At 44.1% G+C, this 17,681-nt stretch overlaps 1 protein-coding gene across 1 annotated transcript in view; it reads left to right on the forward strand.

Moving 5' to 3' along the window:
- LOC143818342 (galectin-9-like) overlaps nt 1-17,681 on the forward strand; it is a 62,872-nt gene that overhangs the window by 24,172 nt on the left and 21,019 nt on the right. Inside the window, exons 2-4 of the mRNA XM_077299683.1 lie at nt 15,455-15,543; nt 17,161-17,362; nt 17,469-17,588. Of these exons, the coding sequence (XP_077155798.1) occupies nt 15,455-15,543; nt 17,161-17,362; nt 17,469-17,588 (411 nt within the window). The remainder of the gene's footprint in view (nt 1-15,454; nt 15,544-17,160; nt 17,363-17,468; nt 17,589-17,681) is intronic.

Here is a 17,681-nt window from a genome sequence, read left to right on the forward strand (position 1 = left end):
GTATGGTCAAGCAAAAAAGGCAGCACACTGCAGCGCTAACACATGCAAACATGAAACACAGAAATTGAACTGCATTACTGCACTGAAAATATGAAAAATGAGAGCGTTTAGCGCATAAAAAAGGCCAATTTTATGTGTACCTGATAGCCACTTTACGGCATCTCTCGTATATCAGGTCCTGCGCTATCCTTCCTCGCTGAGAATAAACGTCTCCATGTGAATGGGTACTTATGAAAACCTCTCATGAGACTGACATTCTCTTTCTCTGTGGATGGGTACTGGACCTGCTGCAATCAAGACACCTGTGACTAGGAGGCAGAGTGCTCGGTCAGAAGGCTAGACAATACATTTGAAAAAACTGACCGTCACATCCAAACCTAGATCAAGTGTGAACAGGTGCTGAACCTTAGAGTCACCATTTTTCAAATTATACAGTATGGAGCATCATGTGTGGCCATTATACAGTACGCAGCATCATGTGTGGCCATTATACAGTACGAAGCATCATGTGGGGCTATTATACAGTATGGAGCATAATGTGGCCAATGGCCATTATACAGTATGGAGCATCATGTGTGGCCATTATACAGTATGGAGCATTATGTGTGGCCATTATACAGTATGGGGCACTGTGTAGCCATTATACAGCATGGAGCATCATGTGGAGCCATTATACAGTAAGGAGCATCATGTGTGGCCATTATACAGTATGGGGCACTGTGTGGCCAATATACAGTATGGAGCATCATGTGTGGCCATTATACAGTATGGAGCATCATGTGTGGCCATTATACAGTATGGAGCATTATGTGTGGCCATTATACAGTATGGGGCACTGTGTGGCCATTATACAGCATGGAGCATCATGTGGAGCCATTATACAGTAAGGAGCATCATGTGTGACCATTATACAGTATGGAGCATCATGTGTGGCCATTATACAGTACGAAGCATCATGTGGGGCTATTATACAGTATGGAGCATAATGTGGCCAATAGCCATTATACAGTATGGAGCATTATGTGTGGCCATTATACAGTATGGAGCATCATGTGGACATTATACAGTATGCAGCATCATGTGGGCCCATTATACTGTATGGAGCATCACGTGGGGCCAGTACACTGTACGCAGCATTATTTGGGGCCATTATACAGTATGGAGCATCATGTGTGGCCATTATACAGTATGGAGCGTCATGTGTGGCCGTTATACAGTATGGAGCGTTATGTGTGGCCATTATACAGTATGGAGCATCATGTGTGGCCATATTTTTTTTGTTTATAATTATTGTTTACGAAACATTGTGATCAGAAGTGCTAAATGGGTGTGGTTGGGGCGTGACTAGTTGTGAAATGGGTGTGGTCAGAGGTGTGGCCTAAAATTTGCCGCGGTGTGCTGCGCGCGCCGCTGACTTTGTCCCTCTTTCCCTTCCCCCTTCCTCGAAAGTTGGGAGGTATGGTATATACAGGACAGGAGGAGTGGTACCGTGCAGTGAGTATATACAGGACAGGAGAAATGGTACTGTGCAGTGTATATATACAGGACAGGAGCAGTGGTACTGTGCAGTGTATATATACAGGAGAGGAGGAGTGATACTGTGCAGTGTGTATATACAGGACAGGAGTAGTGGCACTGTGCAGTGTATATACGTCAGCAGACCCCAGGCCCCCAGCACCGGTATATACGTCAGCAGACCCCCAGCACCTGTATATACATCAGTAGCCCCCAGCACCCGTATATACGTCAGCAGACCCCAGGCCCCCAGCACCTGTATATACGTCAGCAGATCCCAGACCCCCAGCACCTGTATATACGTCAGCAGACCCCAGGCCCCCAGCACCTGTATATATGTCAGAAGACCCCAGGCCCCCAGCACCTGTATATGCTTCAGCAGCCGCCTGCTAAGTTCAGCAGTGCAGCCAGGGGTGGGAGTGCAGTTCTGGGAGAGCAGAGCAGGAGAACGTGCTCTCTCTACCCACAAACAATGTCACGCTGCGTTTTTAACCCCTATGTGCCTGCCTGCCCTGACTGAGTCTGAGATGCTTGTAACAGCGCCCACTGTCCGCACCTGTGGAACCGCCGTGCCCGCAGATTTAAAGGGCTGGCAACAGGAAAAATAGCTGGCAAGCGGCGAATGTATCCCAGACAGCGTGAGTGGGCCCCCCGTCTCGCCAGGGCCCCGGCACTTGACCAAGTACACCGGGTGCTGCTCTATGGCATTGACTTGGTCTCTAATCTGAGCTGCTGTTAACCTGCGATTTCTGAGGCTGGTGACTCGGATAAACTTATCCTCAGAAGCAGAGGTGACTCTTGGTCTTCCTTTCCTGGGGCGGTCCTTATGTGAGCCAGTTTCTTTGTAGCGCTTGATGGTTTTTGCCACTGCACTTGGGGACACTTTCAAAGTTTTCCTAATTTTTCGGACTGACTGACCTTCATTTCTTAAAGTAATGATGGCCACTCGTTTTTCTTTACTTAGCTGCTTTTTTCTTGCCATAATACAAATTCTAACAGTCTATTCAGTAGGACTATCAGCTGTGTATCCACCAGACTTCTGCACAACACAATTGATGGTCCCAACCCCATTTATAAGGCAAGAAATCCCACTTATTAAACCTGACAGGGCACACCTGTGAAGTGACAACCATTCCCGGTGACTACCTCTTGAATCTCATCAAGAGAATGCCAAGACATCCTGGACTGAAATGTCGCACATGGGCCAATAAACCACATTTATTTTTTCTATTGGAGTACTGCCTTCATTTTTCTGGATAATAGCATGAGGTTTGGTATATACCTGGAAGGATTTTTTGCACCCTTTGTTTTCTTTTGGTGCTGCTTTTTGTTTTCTTTTTCTATATTATAATATATATATATTTTTTTTTTACTTGCCTCAATTGTCATGTGACACTGGCGCTGATGAGAGGAGGTAATGACGTGCTTCCTGCACATGCATGTTAAATGCCGCTGTCCGCATTTTACAGCAGCATTTAACATGTTAACAACCGCTGGTGAATCACGATTCCACCCAATATTGCCTTGCGCAGGCGTGTACTCCGGAGGACAGAGAATGAACTTCAATCCAATATTGCGGCCAGCATGCAGCCAGCAGGTAAGGAAAGGGTGAATCAAACACCCGAAAACCCCGCCCATATGACCCAAAACCGGTCCCGCCAAATTCAGGTGACAGGTTCCCTTTAATGACCGGGCCAATTTTTACAATTCTGACCACTGTCCCTTTATGAGGTTATAACTCTGGAACACTTCTACAGAACTTAGCGATTCTGTTTTCTCGTGACATATTGTACTTCATGATAGCGGTAAAATTTGATTGATATAACTTGCGTTTATTTGTGAAAAAAACGGAAATTTGGCGAAAATTTAAAAAATTTCGCACTTTTCCAACTTTGAATTTTTATGCCCTTAAAACACAGAGATATGTCACGCAAAATACTTAATAAGTAACATTTCCCACATGTCTACTTTACATCAGCAGAATTTTGGAACCAAAATTTTTTTTGTTAGGGAGTTATAAGGGTTAAAAGTTGACCCGAAATTTCTCATTTTTACAACACCATTTTTTTTTTTTAGGGACCACATCTCATTTGAAGTCATTTTGAGGGGTGTATATGATAGAAAATACCCAAGTGTGACACCATTCTAAAAACTGCACCCCTCAAGGTGCTCAAAACCACATTCAAGAAGTTTATTAACCCTTCAGGTGTTTCACAGGAATTTTTGGAATGTTTAAATAAAAATTAACATTTAACTTTTTTTTCACACAAAATTTATTTCAGCTCCAATTTGTGTTATTTTACCAAGGGTACCAGGAGAAAATGGACCCCAAAAGTTGTTGCACAATTTGTTCTGAGTATGCTGATACCCCATATGTGGGGGTAAACTACTGTTTGGGCGCATGGCAGAGCTCGGAAGGAAAGGAGCGCCATTTTACTTTTCAATGCAAAATTGACTGGAATTGAAATGGGACGCCATGTTGCGTTCGGAGAGCCCCTGATGTGCCTAAACATTGAAACCCCCCACAAGTGACACCATTTTGGAAAGTAGACCCCCTAAGGAACTTATCTAGATGTGTGGTGAGCACTTTGACTCACCAAGTGCTTCACAGAAGTTTATAATGCTGAGCCGTAAAAATAAAAAATCATATTTTTTCACAAAAATGATCTTTTCGCCCCCAATTTTTTATTTTCCCAAGGGTAAGAGAAGAAATTAGACCCCAAATATTGTTGTGCAATTTGTCCTGAGTACGCTGATACCACATATGTGGGGGTAAACGACTGTTTGGGCGCATGGCAGAGCTCGGAAGGGAAGGAGTGCCGTTTGACTTTTCAATGCAAAATTGACTGGAATTGAGATGGGACACCATGTCGCGTTTGGAGAGCCCCTGATGTGCCTAAACATTAAAACCCCCCACAAGTGACACCATTTTGGAAAGTAGACCCCCCTAAGGAACTTATCTAGATGTGTTTTGAGAGCTTTGAACCCCCAAGTGTTTCACTACAGTTTATAACGCAGAGCCGTGAAAATATATATTTTTTTTCCACAAAAATGATTTTTTAGCCCCAAGTTTTGTATTTTCACAAGGGTAACAGGATAAATTGGACCCCAATAGTTGTCCAATTTGTCCTGAGTACGCTGACACCCCATATGTGGGGGGGAACCACTGTTTGGGCGCATGGCAGAGCCTGGAAGGGAAGGAGCGCCATTTGGAATGCAGATTTAGATAGATTGGTCTGCAGGTGTCACTGTTGTGAATTCCGTTTTTGGGCTCCCTCCTGTGGTTGTGAATGGCACTTTTGTAAGTTCTGCCCTTGGGCTCCCTCTGGTGGTTTCGAGTGGAACTGCTGCTCCTTGGGTTTAGCAGTAGCAGCTGCTTCCACTGATCGTTTCTCCTGGCTCTGCTATTTAACCTGGCTCTGGTCTTCAGTTAATGCCAGCTGTCAATGTTTCTGGGTTGGATTCAGATCTCTCCTTGGATTTCTCTGATGGCCTGTCCATTTCAGCAAAAGATAAGTTCTTGCTAGTTCTTTGGGTTGTCCATTTGCTTTGGACTTTATTGCTCAGCTCATGTTATGTTTCTTTTTGTCCAGCTTGTCATTATGATATATTCAGGCTAGCTGGAAGCTCTGGGGAAGCAGATTTGCCCTCCACATCGTGAGTCGGTGTGGAGATTATTTTTGTAAACTCTGCGTGGATTTTTAGTTTTTAATACTGACCGCACAGTATCCTTTCCTATTCTGTCTATCTAGATTAGTATTGGCCTCCTTTGCTAAAATCTGTTTTCATTTCTGTGTATGTCATTTCCCTCTCCACTCACAGTCAATATTTGTGGGGGGCTATCTTTCCTTTTGGGAATTTCTCTGAGGCAAGATAGCTTTCTGTTTCCATCTTTAGGGGTAGTTAGTTCTCAGGCTGTGACGAGGTGTCTAGGGAGTGACAGGAACATCCCATGGCTATTTCTAGTGTTGGTGTTAGGATTAGGAACTGCGGTCAGTAAAGATACCACCTCCTCAGAGCTTGTCCCATGTTGCTCTTTAACCACCCGGTCATATCAGTGTTGCTCTTTAACCACCAGGTCATATCAGTGCTGCTCCTTAACCACCAGGTCATAACAGTACAGCTGGCCTGCAATGTGTTGAATGCATCTCAAAAGAGGGGAAAAAAAGTTCTGAGCCATTTTTTTTTTCCTTTGCAGCCTGTTTTGTCTTTTTTCTCTCCTTAATCTCTGGGTGGTTCAGGATTCTGGTGCTGACATGGAGGTTCAGGGTCTGTTCTCGCGTGTGGATCAACTCGCTGCAAGGGTACAGAGTATCCAAGATTATGTTGTTCAGACTCCGGTTTTAGAGCCTAGAATTCCTATTCCTGATTTGTTTTCTGGGGATAGATCCACATTTTTGAACTTTAAAAATAACTGCAGATTGTTTTTTGCTTTGAGACCCCGTTCCTCTGGTGACCCCATTCAGCAGGTGAAGATTATCATTTCTCTGCTGCGTGGAGACCCGCAGGACTGGGCATTCTCCCTTGAGCCAGGGAATCCTGCATTGCTCAATGTAGACGCATTTTTTCAAGCGCTCGGATTGCTGTATGACGAACCTAATTCTGTGGATCAGGCGGAAAAAACCTTGCTGGCTCTGAGTCAGGGTCAGGAAGCGGCAGAAGTATACTGCCAGAAACGTAGAAAATGGTCTGTGCTCACAAAATGGAATGAGTATGCCCTGGCAGCAATTTTCAGAAAGGGTCTTTCTGAAGCCCTTAAAGATGTTATGGTGGGGTTCCCCACGCCTGCTGGTTTGAACGAATCAATGTCTTTGGCCATTCAGATTGATCGGCGCCTGCGCGAGCACAAGGTGGTGCACCATATGGCGGTGTCCTCTGGGCAGAGTCCTGAGCCTATGCAATGTGATAGGATTTTGACTAGAGCAGAACGGCAGGAATTCAGACGTCAGAATGGGCTGTGTTTTTACTGTGGTGATTCTACTCATGCTATTTCTGATTGCCCTACACGTACTAAGAGGGTCGCTAGGTCTGTTGCCATTAGTACTGTACAGCCTAAATTTCTCTTGTCTGTTACCCTGATTTGCTCATTGTCGTCCTTTTCTGTTATGGCATTTGTAGATTCAGGCGCTGCCCTGAACTTAATGGACTTAGAATTCGCCAAACGCTGTGGTTTTTCCTTGGAGCCTTTGCAGAGCCCTATTCCCTTAAGGGGGATTGATGCTCTGCCATTGGCCAAGAATAAACCTCAGTACTGGACACAGTTGACCATGTACATGGCTCCAGCACATCAGGAAGATATTCGCTTTTTGGTGTTGCATAATTTGCATGATGTTGTTGTGCTGGGTTTTCCATTGTTACAGGTACATAATCCAGTGCTGGACTGGAAATCTATGTCTGTGACGAGTTGGGGTTGTCAAGGGATACATGGTGATGTTCCTTTGATGTCAATTTCCTCTTCCCCCTCTTCTGAAGTTCCTGAGTTTTTGTCGGATTTCCAGGATATATTTGATGAGCCCAAGTCCAGTTCCCTTCCTCTTCATAGGGACAGCGATTGTGCTATTAACTTGATTCCTGGCTGTAAGTTCCCTAAGGGCCGACTTTTCAATCTGTCTGTGCCAGAGCATGCCGCTATGCGGAGTTATGTTAAGGAGTCTTTGGAGAAGGGGCATATTCGCCCGTCTTCGTCACCGTTGGGAGCGGGGTTCTTTTTTGTTGCCAGAAGGATGGCTCCTTGAGGCCCTGTATAGATTATCGCCTTCTCAATAAGATCACGGTCAAATTCCAGTACCCTTTACCTTTGCTTTCTGATTTGTTTGCTCGGATTAAGGGGGCTAGTTGGTTTACTAAGATTGACCTTCGAGGGGCGTATAATCGTGTTCGTATTAAATAGGGTGACGAATGGAAAACAGCATTTAATACGCCCGAAGGCCATTTTGAATCAGGGTGGATTGATTTAAATCACGCCGATTTAAATCATGATTTAAATCACGATTTAAATCAAAAGATTTTTTTCTATTTAAATCGGATCGATTTAAATCATGATTTTAATCATGATTTAAATCACTGATTTAAATCAAAAGTTTTTTTTTAATATAAATCACGATTAAAATGAGAAGTGAGAGCAGTGCGCATGTGCGCCCATAGTTACACGGACGAAACTAGGGGCAACGATCTAACGCCAGGGTGAGGGGGGGACCCCAAAGTAAGTAAAAATCTTTTTTGTTTTACTATATGGCAATAGGTAGGTGTTTAAAAGCAGCATGTCTTAATTGTATAAACTATTAATAGCCTCCACATTTTGTTCATACTGCCCCTTTAATTCCACACTTCTAGCTTGGTTTCACTTTTGGTTTAGTTTCTTTTTCCATTCAGTTGACATGCCCAAACTTGTTGGATAGTCAGCATCCTACAGAAACCTCTGGAAGAGCATGGCATTGTGAATGTTACACATATACAGCCTTTATTCTACTGAGTTAAACAACTCAGCTTTATCTCATGATGGAAGAACCTTTGGATGGTAAAATATTTTCCTCAAAAAGCAGTTTATTGAAAAAAATCCGATTTAAATCAAAAAAATCCGATTTAAATAAAAAAAATCCGATTTTTTTGATTTTTTTAAAAAAACATTGATTTTTATCCACCCTGTTTTGAATACCTTGTGATGCCATTCGGGCTCTCTAATGCTCCATCTGTGTTTCAGTCCTTTATGCATGATATCTTCCGGAATTATCTTGATAAATTCATGATTGTATATTTGGATGATATTTTGTTTTTTTCCGATGATTGGGAGTCTCATGTGAAGCAGGTCAGGATGGTATTTCAGATCCTTCGTGCTAATGCGTTATTTGTGAAGGGGGCTAAGTGCCTTTTTGGAGTTCAGAAGGTTTCTTTTTTGGGTTTCATTTTTTCTCCCTCGGCTATTGAAATGGATCCTGTTAAGGTCCAGGCCATTCATGATTGGACTCAACCCACATCTGTGAAGAGCCTTCAGAAATTTTTGGGCTTTGCTAATTTTTATCGCCGCTTCATTGCTAACTTTTCCAGTGTGGTTAAGCCTCTGACCGATTTGACGAAGAAAGGCGCTGATGTGATGAATTGGTCCTCTGCGGCTGTTGAGGCCTTTCAGGAGCTTAAACGTCGTTTTACTTCTGCCCCTGTGTTGCGTCAGCCAGATGTTTCTCTCCCTTTTCAGGTTGAGGTTGACGCTTCTGAGATTGGGGCAGGGGCCGTTTTGTCTCAGAGAAGTTCTGATGGCTCTTTGATGAAACCGTGTGCTTTCTTCTCCAGAAAGTTTTCGCCTGCAGAGCATAATTATGATGTCGGCAATCGGGAGTTGTTGGCTATGAAGTGGGCATTTGAGGAGTGGCGACATTGGCTTGAGGGAGCCAAGCATCGCGTTGTGGTCTTGACCGATCATAAGAATCTGATTTACCTTGAGTCTGCCAAGCGGTTGAATCCTAGACAAGCTCGATGGTCTCTGTTTTTCTCCCGTTTTGATTTTGTGGTCTCGTGTTATGACCTGGTGGTTAAGAGGCCACACTGATATGACCTGGTGGCTAAAACGCAACATGGGACGAGCTCTGAGGAGGTGGTATCTCTACTGACCGCAGTCCCTAATCCTAACAACAACACTAGTAATAGCCGTGGGATGTTCCTGACTCTCCCTAGACACCTCTTCACAGCCTAAGAATTAACTACCCCTAAAGAAGGAAATAGAAAGCTATCTTGCCTCAGAGAAAACCCCAAAAGGAAAGATAGCCCTCACAAATATTGACTGTGAGTGGAGAGGGAAATGACATACACAGAAATGAAATCAGTTTTCAGCAAAGGAGGCCATTACTAAACTTGATAGACAGAGAGAAAAGGATACTGTGCGGTCAGTATTAAAAACTACAAAAATCCACGCAGAGTTTACAAAAAATGAACTCCACACCGACTCACCGTGTGGAGGGGCAAATCTGCTTCCCCAGAGCTTCCAGCTAGCCTGAATATGACATAGTGACAAGCTGGACAAAAAAGGACATATTTGCAAAGCAATAGAGTCCACAGCAAATGGACAAATAAGAACTAGCAGAAACTTATCTTTTGCTGACAAGGACAGGCCATATGAGAAATCCAAGGAGAGAACCAAATCCAACCTAAGACATTGACAGCTGGCATGAACTAAAGCCCAGAGCAGGTTTAAATAACAAACCCAGGCAAAGCGATCAGTGGAGGCAGCTGCTACAGCCACCTAAAGGAGCAGCAGTTCCACTCGAAACCACCAGAGGGAGCCCAAGGGCAGAACTCACAAAAATACCATTAGCAACCACAGGAGGGAGCTCCAGAACGGAATTCACAACAGTCTCGTATCTTCCGGGATCTAAGAATGTGAAGGCTGATGCCCTTTCTAGGAGTTTTTTGCCTGATTCTCCGGGAGTCCTTGAGCCGGTTGGTATTCTCAAGGAGGGGGTGATTCTTTCTGCCATCTCCCCTGATTTACGGCGGGTGCTTCGGGAGTTTCAGGCTGATAAACCTGACCGCTGTCCAGTGGGGAAACTGTTTGTTCCTGATAGATGAACTACTAAGGTAATTTCTGAGGTTCATTGTTCAGTATTGGCTGGTCATCCTGGGATTTTTGGTACCAGAGATTTGGTTGCTAGGTCCTTTTGGTGGCCTTCCTTGTCGCGGGATGTGCATTCTTTTGTGCAGTCCTGTGGGACTTGTGCCCGGGCCAAGCCTTGCTGTTCCCGTGCTAGTGGGTTGCTTTTGCATTTGCCGGTCCCTGAGAGGCCCTGGACGCATATTTCCATGGATTTTATTTCTGATCTTCCTGTTTCTCAGAAGATGTCTGTCATCTGGGTGGTTTGTGACCGGTTTTCTAAGATGGTCCATTTGGTACCTTTGCCTAAGTTGCCTTCCTCCTCTGATTTGGTTCCATTATTTTTTCAGCATGAGGTTCGTTTGCATGGCATTCCGGAGAATATTGTGTCTGACAGAGGTTCCCAGTTTGTTTCTAGGTTTTGGCGGTCCTTTTGTACTAGAATGGGCATTGATTTGTCTTTTTCTTCAGCATTTCATCCTCAGACAAATGGCCAAACTGAGCGAACCAATCAGACCTTGGAAACTTATTTGAGATGCTTTGTGTCTGCTGATCAGGATGATTGGGTGACCTTCTTGCCGTTGGCCGAATTTGCCCTTAATAATCGGGCTAGTTCGGCTACCTTGGTTTCGCCTTTTTTTTGTAACTTTGGTTTTCATCCTCGTTTTTCTTCAGGGCAGGTTGAGCCTTCTGACTGTCCTGGTGTGGATTCTGTGGTGGACAGGTTGCAGCAGATTTGGACACATGTGGTGGACAATTTAACGTCTCAGGAAAAGGCTCAACGTTTTGCTAACCGTCGTCGGTGTGTTGGTCTCCGGCTTCGTGTTGGGGATTTGGTCTGGTTGTCTTCTCGTCATGTTCCTATGAAGGTTTCTTCCCCTAAGTTCAAGCCTCGCTTTATTGGTCCTTATAAGATTTCTGAAATTATCAATCCGGTGTCTTTTCGTTTGGCCCTTCCAGCTTCTTTTTCCATCCATAATGTTTTCCATAGATCTTTGTTGCTGAGATATGTGGTGCCCATGGTTCCCTCTGTTGATCCTCCTGCTCCGGTGTTGGTTGAGGGGGAGTTGGAATATGTGGTGGAGAAGATTTTGGATTCTCGTTTTTCGAGGCGGAAGCTTCAGTATCTGGTCAAGTGGAAGGGTTATGGCCAGAAGGATAATTCTTGGGTTGTTGCCTCCGATGTCCATGCTGCCGATTTGGTTTGTGCTTTTCACCTGGCTCATCCTGATTGGCCTGGGGGCTCTGGTGAGGGTTCGGTGACCCCTCCTCAAGGGGGGGTACTGTTGTGAATTCCGTTCTTGGGCTCCCTCCTGTGGTTGTGAATGGCACTTTTGTAAGTTCTGCCCTTGGGCTCCCTCTGGTGGTTTAGAGTGGAACTGCTTCTCCTTGGGTTTAGCAGTAGCATCGGCTTCCACTGATCGTTTCTCCTGGCTCTGCTATTTAACCTGGCTCTGGTCTTCAGTTAATGCCAGCTGTCAATGTTTCTGGGTTGGATTCAGATCTCTCCTTGGATTTCTCTGATGGCCTGTCCATTTCAGCAAAAGATAAGTTCTTGCTAGTTCTTTGGGTTGTCCATTTGCTTTGGACTTTATTGCTCAGCTCATGTTATGTTTCTTTTTGTCCAGCTTGTCATTATGATATATTCAGGCTAGCTGGAAGCTCTGGGGAAGCAGATTTGCCCTCCACATCGTGAGTCGGTGTGGAGATTATTTTTGTAAACTCTGCGTGGATTTTTAGTTTTTAATACTGACCGCACAGTATCCTTTCCTATTCTGTCTATCTAGATTAGTATTGGCCTCCTTTGCTAAAATCTGTTTTCATTTCTGTGTATGTCATTTCCCTCTCCACTCACAGTCAATATTTGTGGGGGGCTATCTTTCCTTTTGGGAATTTCTCTGAGGCAAGATAGCTTTCTGTTTCCATCTTTAGGGGTAGTTAGTTCTCAGGCTGTGACGAGGTGTCTAGGGAGTGACAGGAACATCCCATGGCTATTTCTAGTGTTGGTGTTAGGATTAGGAACTGCGGTCAGTAAAGATACCACCTCCTCAGAGCTTGTCCCATGTTGCTCTTTAACCACCAGGTCATATCAGTGTTGCTCTTTAACCACCAGGTCATATCAGTGTTGCTCCTTAACCACCAGGTCATAACTCGTCACGTTGCATTTGCAGAGCCCCTGATGTACCCAAACAGTAGAAACCCCCAACAAGTGACCCCATATTGGAAACTAGACCTCCCAAGGAACTTATCTAGATGTATTGTGAGAACTTTGAACCCCCAAGTGTTTCACTACAGTTTACAACGCAGAGCCGTGAAAATAAAAAATCTTTTTTTTCCCACAAAAATTATTTTTAGCCCCCCCAAATTTTTATTTTCCCAAGGATAACAAGAGAACTTGGACCCCAAAAGTTGTTGTCCAATTTGTCCCGAGTACGCTGATACCCTATATGTTGGGGTAAACCCCTGTTTGGGCGCACGGGAGAGCTTGGAAGGGAAGGAGCACTGTTTTACTTTTTCAACGCAGAATTGGCTGGAATTGAGATCGGACCCCATGTCACGTTTGGAGAGCCCCTGATGTGCCTGAACAGTGGAAACTCCCCAATTCTACCTGAAACCCTAATCCAAACACACCCCTAACCCTATTCCCAACGGTAACCCTAACCACACCCCTAACCCTGACACACCCCTAACTGTAATCCCAACCGTAATTGTAATCCAAACCCTAACCCTAACTTTAGCCCCAACCCTAACCCTAGCCCCAACCCTAACCCTAGCCCTAACCCTAATGGGGAAAATGGAAATAAATACATTTTTTTAATTTTATTATTTTTCCCTAACTAAGGGAATGATGAAGGGGGGTTTGATTTACTTTTATAGCGTTTTTTATAGCGGATTTTTATGATTGGCAGCTGTCACACAGTAAAAGACGCTTTTTATAGCAAAAAAGTTTTTGCGTCTCCACATTTTGAGACCCATAATTTTTCCAGATTTTGGTCCCCAGAGTCATGTGAGGTCTTATTTTTTGCGGGACGATTTGACTTTTTTATTGGTAACATTTTTGGACACGTGACAGTTTTTGATCGGTTTTTATTCCGATTTTTGTGAGGCAGAATGACCACAAACCAGCTATTCATTAATTTCTTTTGGGGGAGGCGTTTATACCGTTCCACATTTGGTAAAATTGATAAAGCAGTTTTATTCTTCGGGTCATATCATTTTTTTATGTTTTGGCGCTTTTATACGATAAAAGCTATTTTATAGAAAAAAAAATTATTTTGGCATCGCTTTATTCTGAGGACTATAACTTTTTTATTATTTTGCTTATGATGCTGTATGGTGGCTTGTTTTTTGCGGGACAAGATGAAGTTTTCATCGGTACCATGGTTATTTATATCCTTCTTTTTGATCGCGTGTTATTCCACTTTTTGTTCGGCGGTATGATAATAAAGCGTTGTTTTTTGCCTTTTTTTTTTTTTTTTTCTTACGTTGTTCACTGAAGGGGTTAACTAGTGGGACAGTTTTATAGGTTGGGTCGTTACGGACGTGGCGATAGTAAATATGTGTACTTTTATTGTTTTTTTTATTTAGATAAAGAAATGTATTTATGGGAATAATATATATTTTTTTTCTTTATTTAGGAATTTTTTTTTTTTTACTTTGTCCCGGGGGGGACATCACAGATCGCTGATCAGACAGTTTGTACAGCACTCTGTCAGATCAGCGATCTGACTTACAGCGCTGCAGGCTTACCAGCGCCTGCTCTGGACCCCGGAGTAGTCCCTGCAGGACCCGGATGCAGCCCCGCGGCCATTTTGGATCCGGGGCCTGCAGGGATAGGAGGTAAGAGACGCTCGGAGCAACGTGATCACATCGCATTGCTCCAAGGGTCTCAGGGAAGCACGCAGGGAGGTGCCGGATGTCAGCTGCGATAGTCAGCTGACACCCGGCCGCGATCGACCGCGCTCCCCTCGTGAGCGCGGCCGATCGCTATGACGTACTATCCCGGCGAGGGTCAGATAGGCCCAGGTCACCTCGACGGGATAGTACATCTAAGGTCAGAGAGGGGTTAAAAAACCAGATCAGGCCGCCGGCTCCCATAGGCTTTCATTGTAGCAAACAGCCGGAAGCGCCTTCAGGCTTTTTCACCGGAGACAAAAAACGTTGCAGTAGACGGTTTTTTCAGACGCCGGAATCGGAATTTTAGCCGGATCCGGAAAAAAACGGAAGGAACGCGGGGCCATGCGGCGCGATCTGGCGCTAATACAAGTCAATGGGGTAAAACTGGTTCCGGTTTTTATTTTTCCCGTTTTTTCTCTAAAGAGCCGGATTTAGCCTGAAACAAAAAGACGGATGTGTGAAAGTAGCCTAAACAAACCACTGAAATGTTGGGTCCATGGCTGGGAAACTCTCCAGTTGTCAGTCCTCAAAAAGCTGGGTGACAAACAAAAATTGTTATAAACTTCCAGTGCTGATCGTCTGTCATCATTCAGCATTTGACTCAGAAGCTGACATCTGAATAAAAGATCTAAAAACACTGACGCTGGAAACTTTGTAAAAACCAAACCCAAATTTGTGTCCATCTCAACTTTTGGTCGCAATTGTACGCTACACCCAAGTATATTATATATATATATATATATATATATATATATATATATATATATATATATATATATATATATATATATATATATATATTTTTTTTTTTTTTTTTTCATATGTGATGTATTTGAGGCAGCAGTGAGGGGTATGTGATGTGATATACTGTGACGCAGCCAGCAGTGGGGAAATTTAGGGCACATTACATTACATGAGGTAGCACCGAGTAGTAGAAGCAGTGGGAAGTATGGGCAGGAGAAGTGGGCACTGGGGCTTGTAGGATATTGAAATTGGGGCACTGTTGATTATGGGTCTCTGCCCTGTATATGGAGCAAAAAGTAGTGGGAGGTTGTTGTGGGTACACTATAATACATACAGTACGATGCGGCAATGGGGAGAATGAGTTGAAAAAGTGGCAGGCACTGCAGTTGTATGATAAATTTAAGCTATGGCAAACAGGTTATGGGCTCCGGTAAAGTTTAGGAGTTGCCCAACGATGGGGAAACGTTGATGGTTCACTAGATCGTGAATCCTGTTGATGCAACTCTCTATCTCTATGACATTATGGTTTTGTATAAAATACATTTTTATTATGCACAACAAACTATAGTGCTCAGTGCTGATTTTGTGTGATTTTATTATTTGTATTCTAATATTTATATTCTTATACTATACCTTACTCTTTCTGACATGTTTGTGGCTTATTGTGTAGATAAGAGAACTTGGATGTGTTTCATAATTGTGATCTTTTCTTTCCAGCCTGTTCCTTTTTGCACAAGTTTTCACAGTGGCATCAGCGATGGCACCGTGGTTATTATCAACGGCTCTATCCTACCTACAGCTGACAGGTTAGTATATTGGTATATTAGTGTATTCAGGCTGCAGCTGTGACAGAGAAAAGTAGCTACTCGTTCTTACGAATAAATATGGTGCAAGAATGGGCTAGCAAGAAACAATATAATTTTTTTTCAGCATCAAAAGTTCATCAAAAGTGTATAGAAGGCAATCTCGCCACAAATATACCAAAAAGGTGCAGGTCTTATCATGATGGTTTTTTTCTGTTTATGATCCACTCCTAAGTGCAGAAGTGAAAAAACCCTTACATGTCTAAGGCCAGTCTCACACGTCCAGATAATTCCGGAACCGGAAAAATCGGTACCGGAGTTATCCGTGTCCGTGTGCTCACGTGGCACATCAGTGTGGCACGCGTGCGGCAGCCGTGTGCCGACTGAGGACCACACGGACCATGCAGGAGACAGCGCTAGAGTTAAGAGCTGTCCCCCCTGCATGTGGTGCTGAAGCCGGAATTCATTCCTTCTCCCCAGCGAACGCTGCTGGGGAGAAGGAATGAATTCCAGCTTCAGCACCACACGCAGGGGGGACAGCGCTTAACTCTAGCGCTGTCTCCTGCATGGTCCGTGTGGTCCTCAGTCTGCACACGGACAGCACACGGACGGCATCTGTGTGCGGTACGTGTTGACACTCACCCATTGACTTTAATGGGTCCTTGTCATCCGTGCGTTCCCACGAGCACTGACATGTCTCCGTGTTTTTCAAACGGACACACGGTCCGTGAAAACACGCTGACATGTGCAGAGACACATTGATTTTAATGTGTCTACGTGAGTCAGTGTCTCCGGTACGTGAGGTAACTTTCACCACACGTACCGGAGCCACTGACGTGTGAAACAGGCCTAACACAGAGTTGGACCTTTTCTATGGCCCCCGGGGATCACGGTGCTCGGGCTGGCAGCTGCATTTTGCCGGCTCTTTAAACCCCCACGCAGCGTTCACATGCATTGAAGGATTACAGCCTGGCCAGCGTGAGGACATACTTTGTGTGTGGCATTAGTGCGCTATGCACTCGTGTCCCACAGATGAAGAGAGCAGCAGCGTCTGTGCCTCGCGGCCCTCCCCGGCGGCGTCTGTACCTCGCGGCCCTCCCCAGCGGCGTCTGTGCCTCGCGGCCCTCCCTAGCGACGTCTGTGCCTCGCGGCCCTCCCCAGCGGCATTTGTGCCTCGCGGCCCTCCCCAGCGATGTCTGTGCCTCGTGGCCCTCCCCAGCATCTCATATGTGATGTATAAGCTTCACAAATATTATTATCACAAAGAGTTGACTGTTCTCCAGACTGACACAAACCTGGAAAAGCAGCATGCTCAAAATCGCCTAAAATCAAAGCCAATCCAGCTATCACATTAGGGGTGACTGAATTAATTGCTTGACCAAATGTATTAGGTAATTTTTCAGTTGATAATTTTTTGCAGCCTTTGAATGATGGTAGAAATTTCAAAATGGCCCTTGGCAGAAAAAAAACAATTCCCCCATCCAGCAAGTGCTCTGATGACCTATTGAGCAGCTATCATGCATTGAATACCCTGTTAAAAATAATAAATAAATAAAAGTATGCATTCAACATATTCATTTTTTTTTATTTTTCTGAACAATCAATATATTTCTCCTTTAGGCTTGCCGTGAACTTTGCGTGTGGTCCTTGTGGCACTGATGATATTGCCTTCCATTTCAATCCACGTTTTGATCAGAAGACTGTTGTTTGTAACACAATGCAAAATAACAATTGGGGGATTGAAGAGGTCAAGTCTGAGTTGCCATTTCATTGGGCTTTACCATTTGAATTACGAATCCTTGTTACAAGCCTGAACTACAAAGTATGTTTGCTTAAAGCAATATTTGAAACAGGCAGGAAATGTGTTCCTGATCATATTGAGTTTATTTAATTTTGTTTCTGTTCTCTAAAATATCTCTTTCTTTCAGGTTTCTGTGAATAAACTTCACTTTTTGGAGTATCGTCACCGAATTTCTTTGCAGAGAGTCAATACTTTGACTATCGGGGGCCCTCTGTGTCTAACAAGTGTTGAGATTCAACCAAAAGGGGTATGTGACATTTTACTACCATGTTATCACAACTTGCAGGATAAGTCACTTATTGCTGGTCTTCCACCATTACAACCAGCACTCATTATGCAA

Source organism: Ranitomeya variabilis, chromosome 3 (assembly GCF_051348905.1).
Source record: "Ranitomeya variabilis isolate aRanVar5 chromosome 3, aRanVar5.hap1, whole genome shotgun sequence".
Taxonomy (NCBI): domain Eukaryota; kingdom Metazoa; phylum Chordata; class Amphibia; order Anura; family Dendrobatidae; genus Ranitomeya; species Ranitomeya variabilis.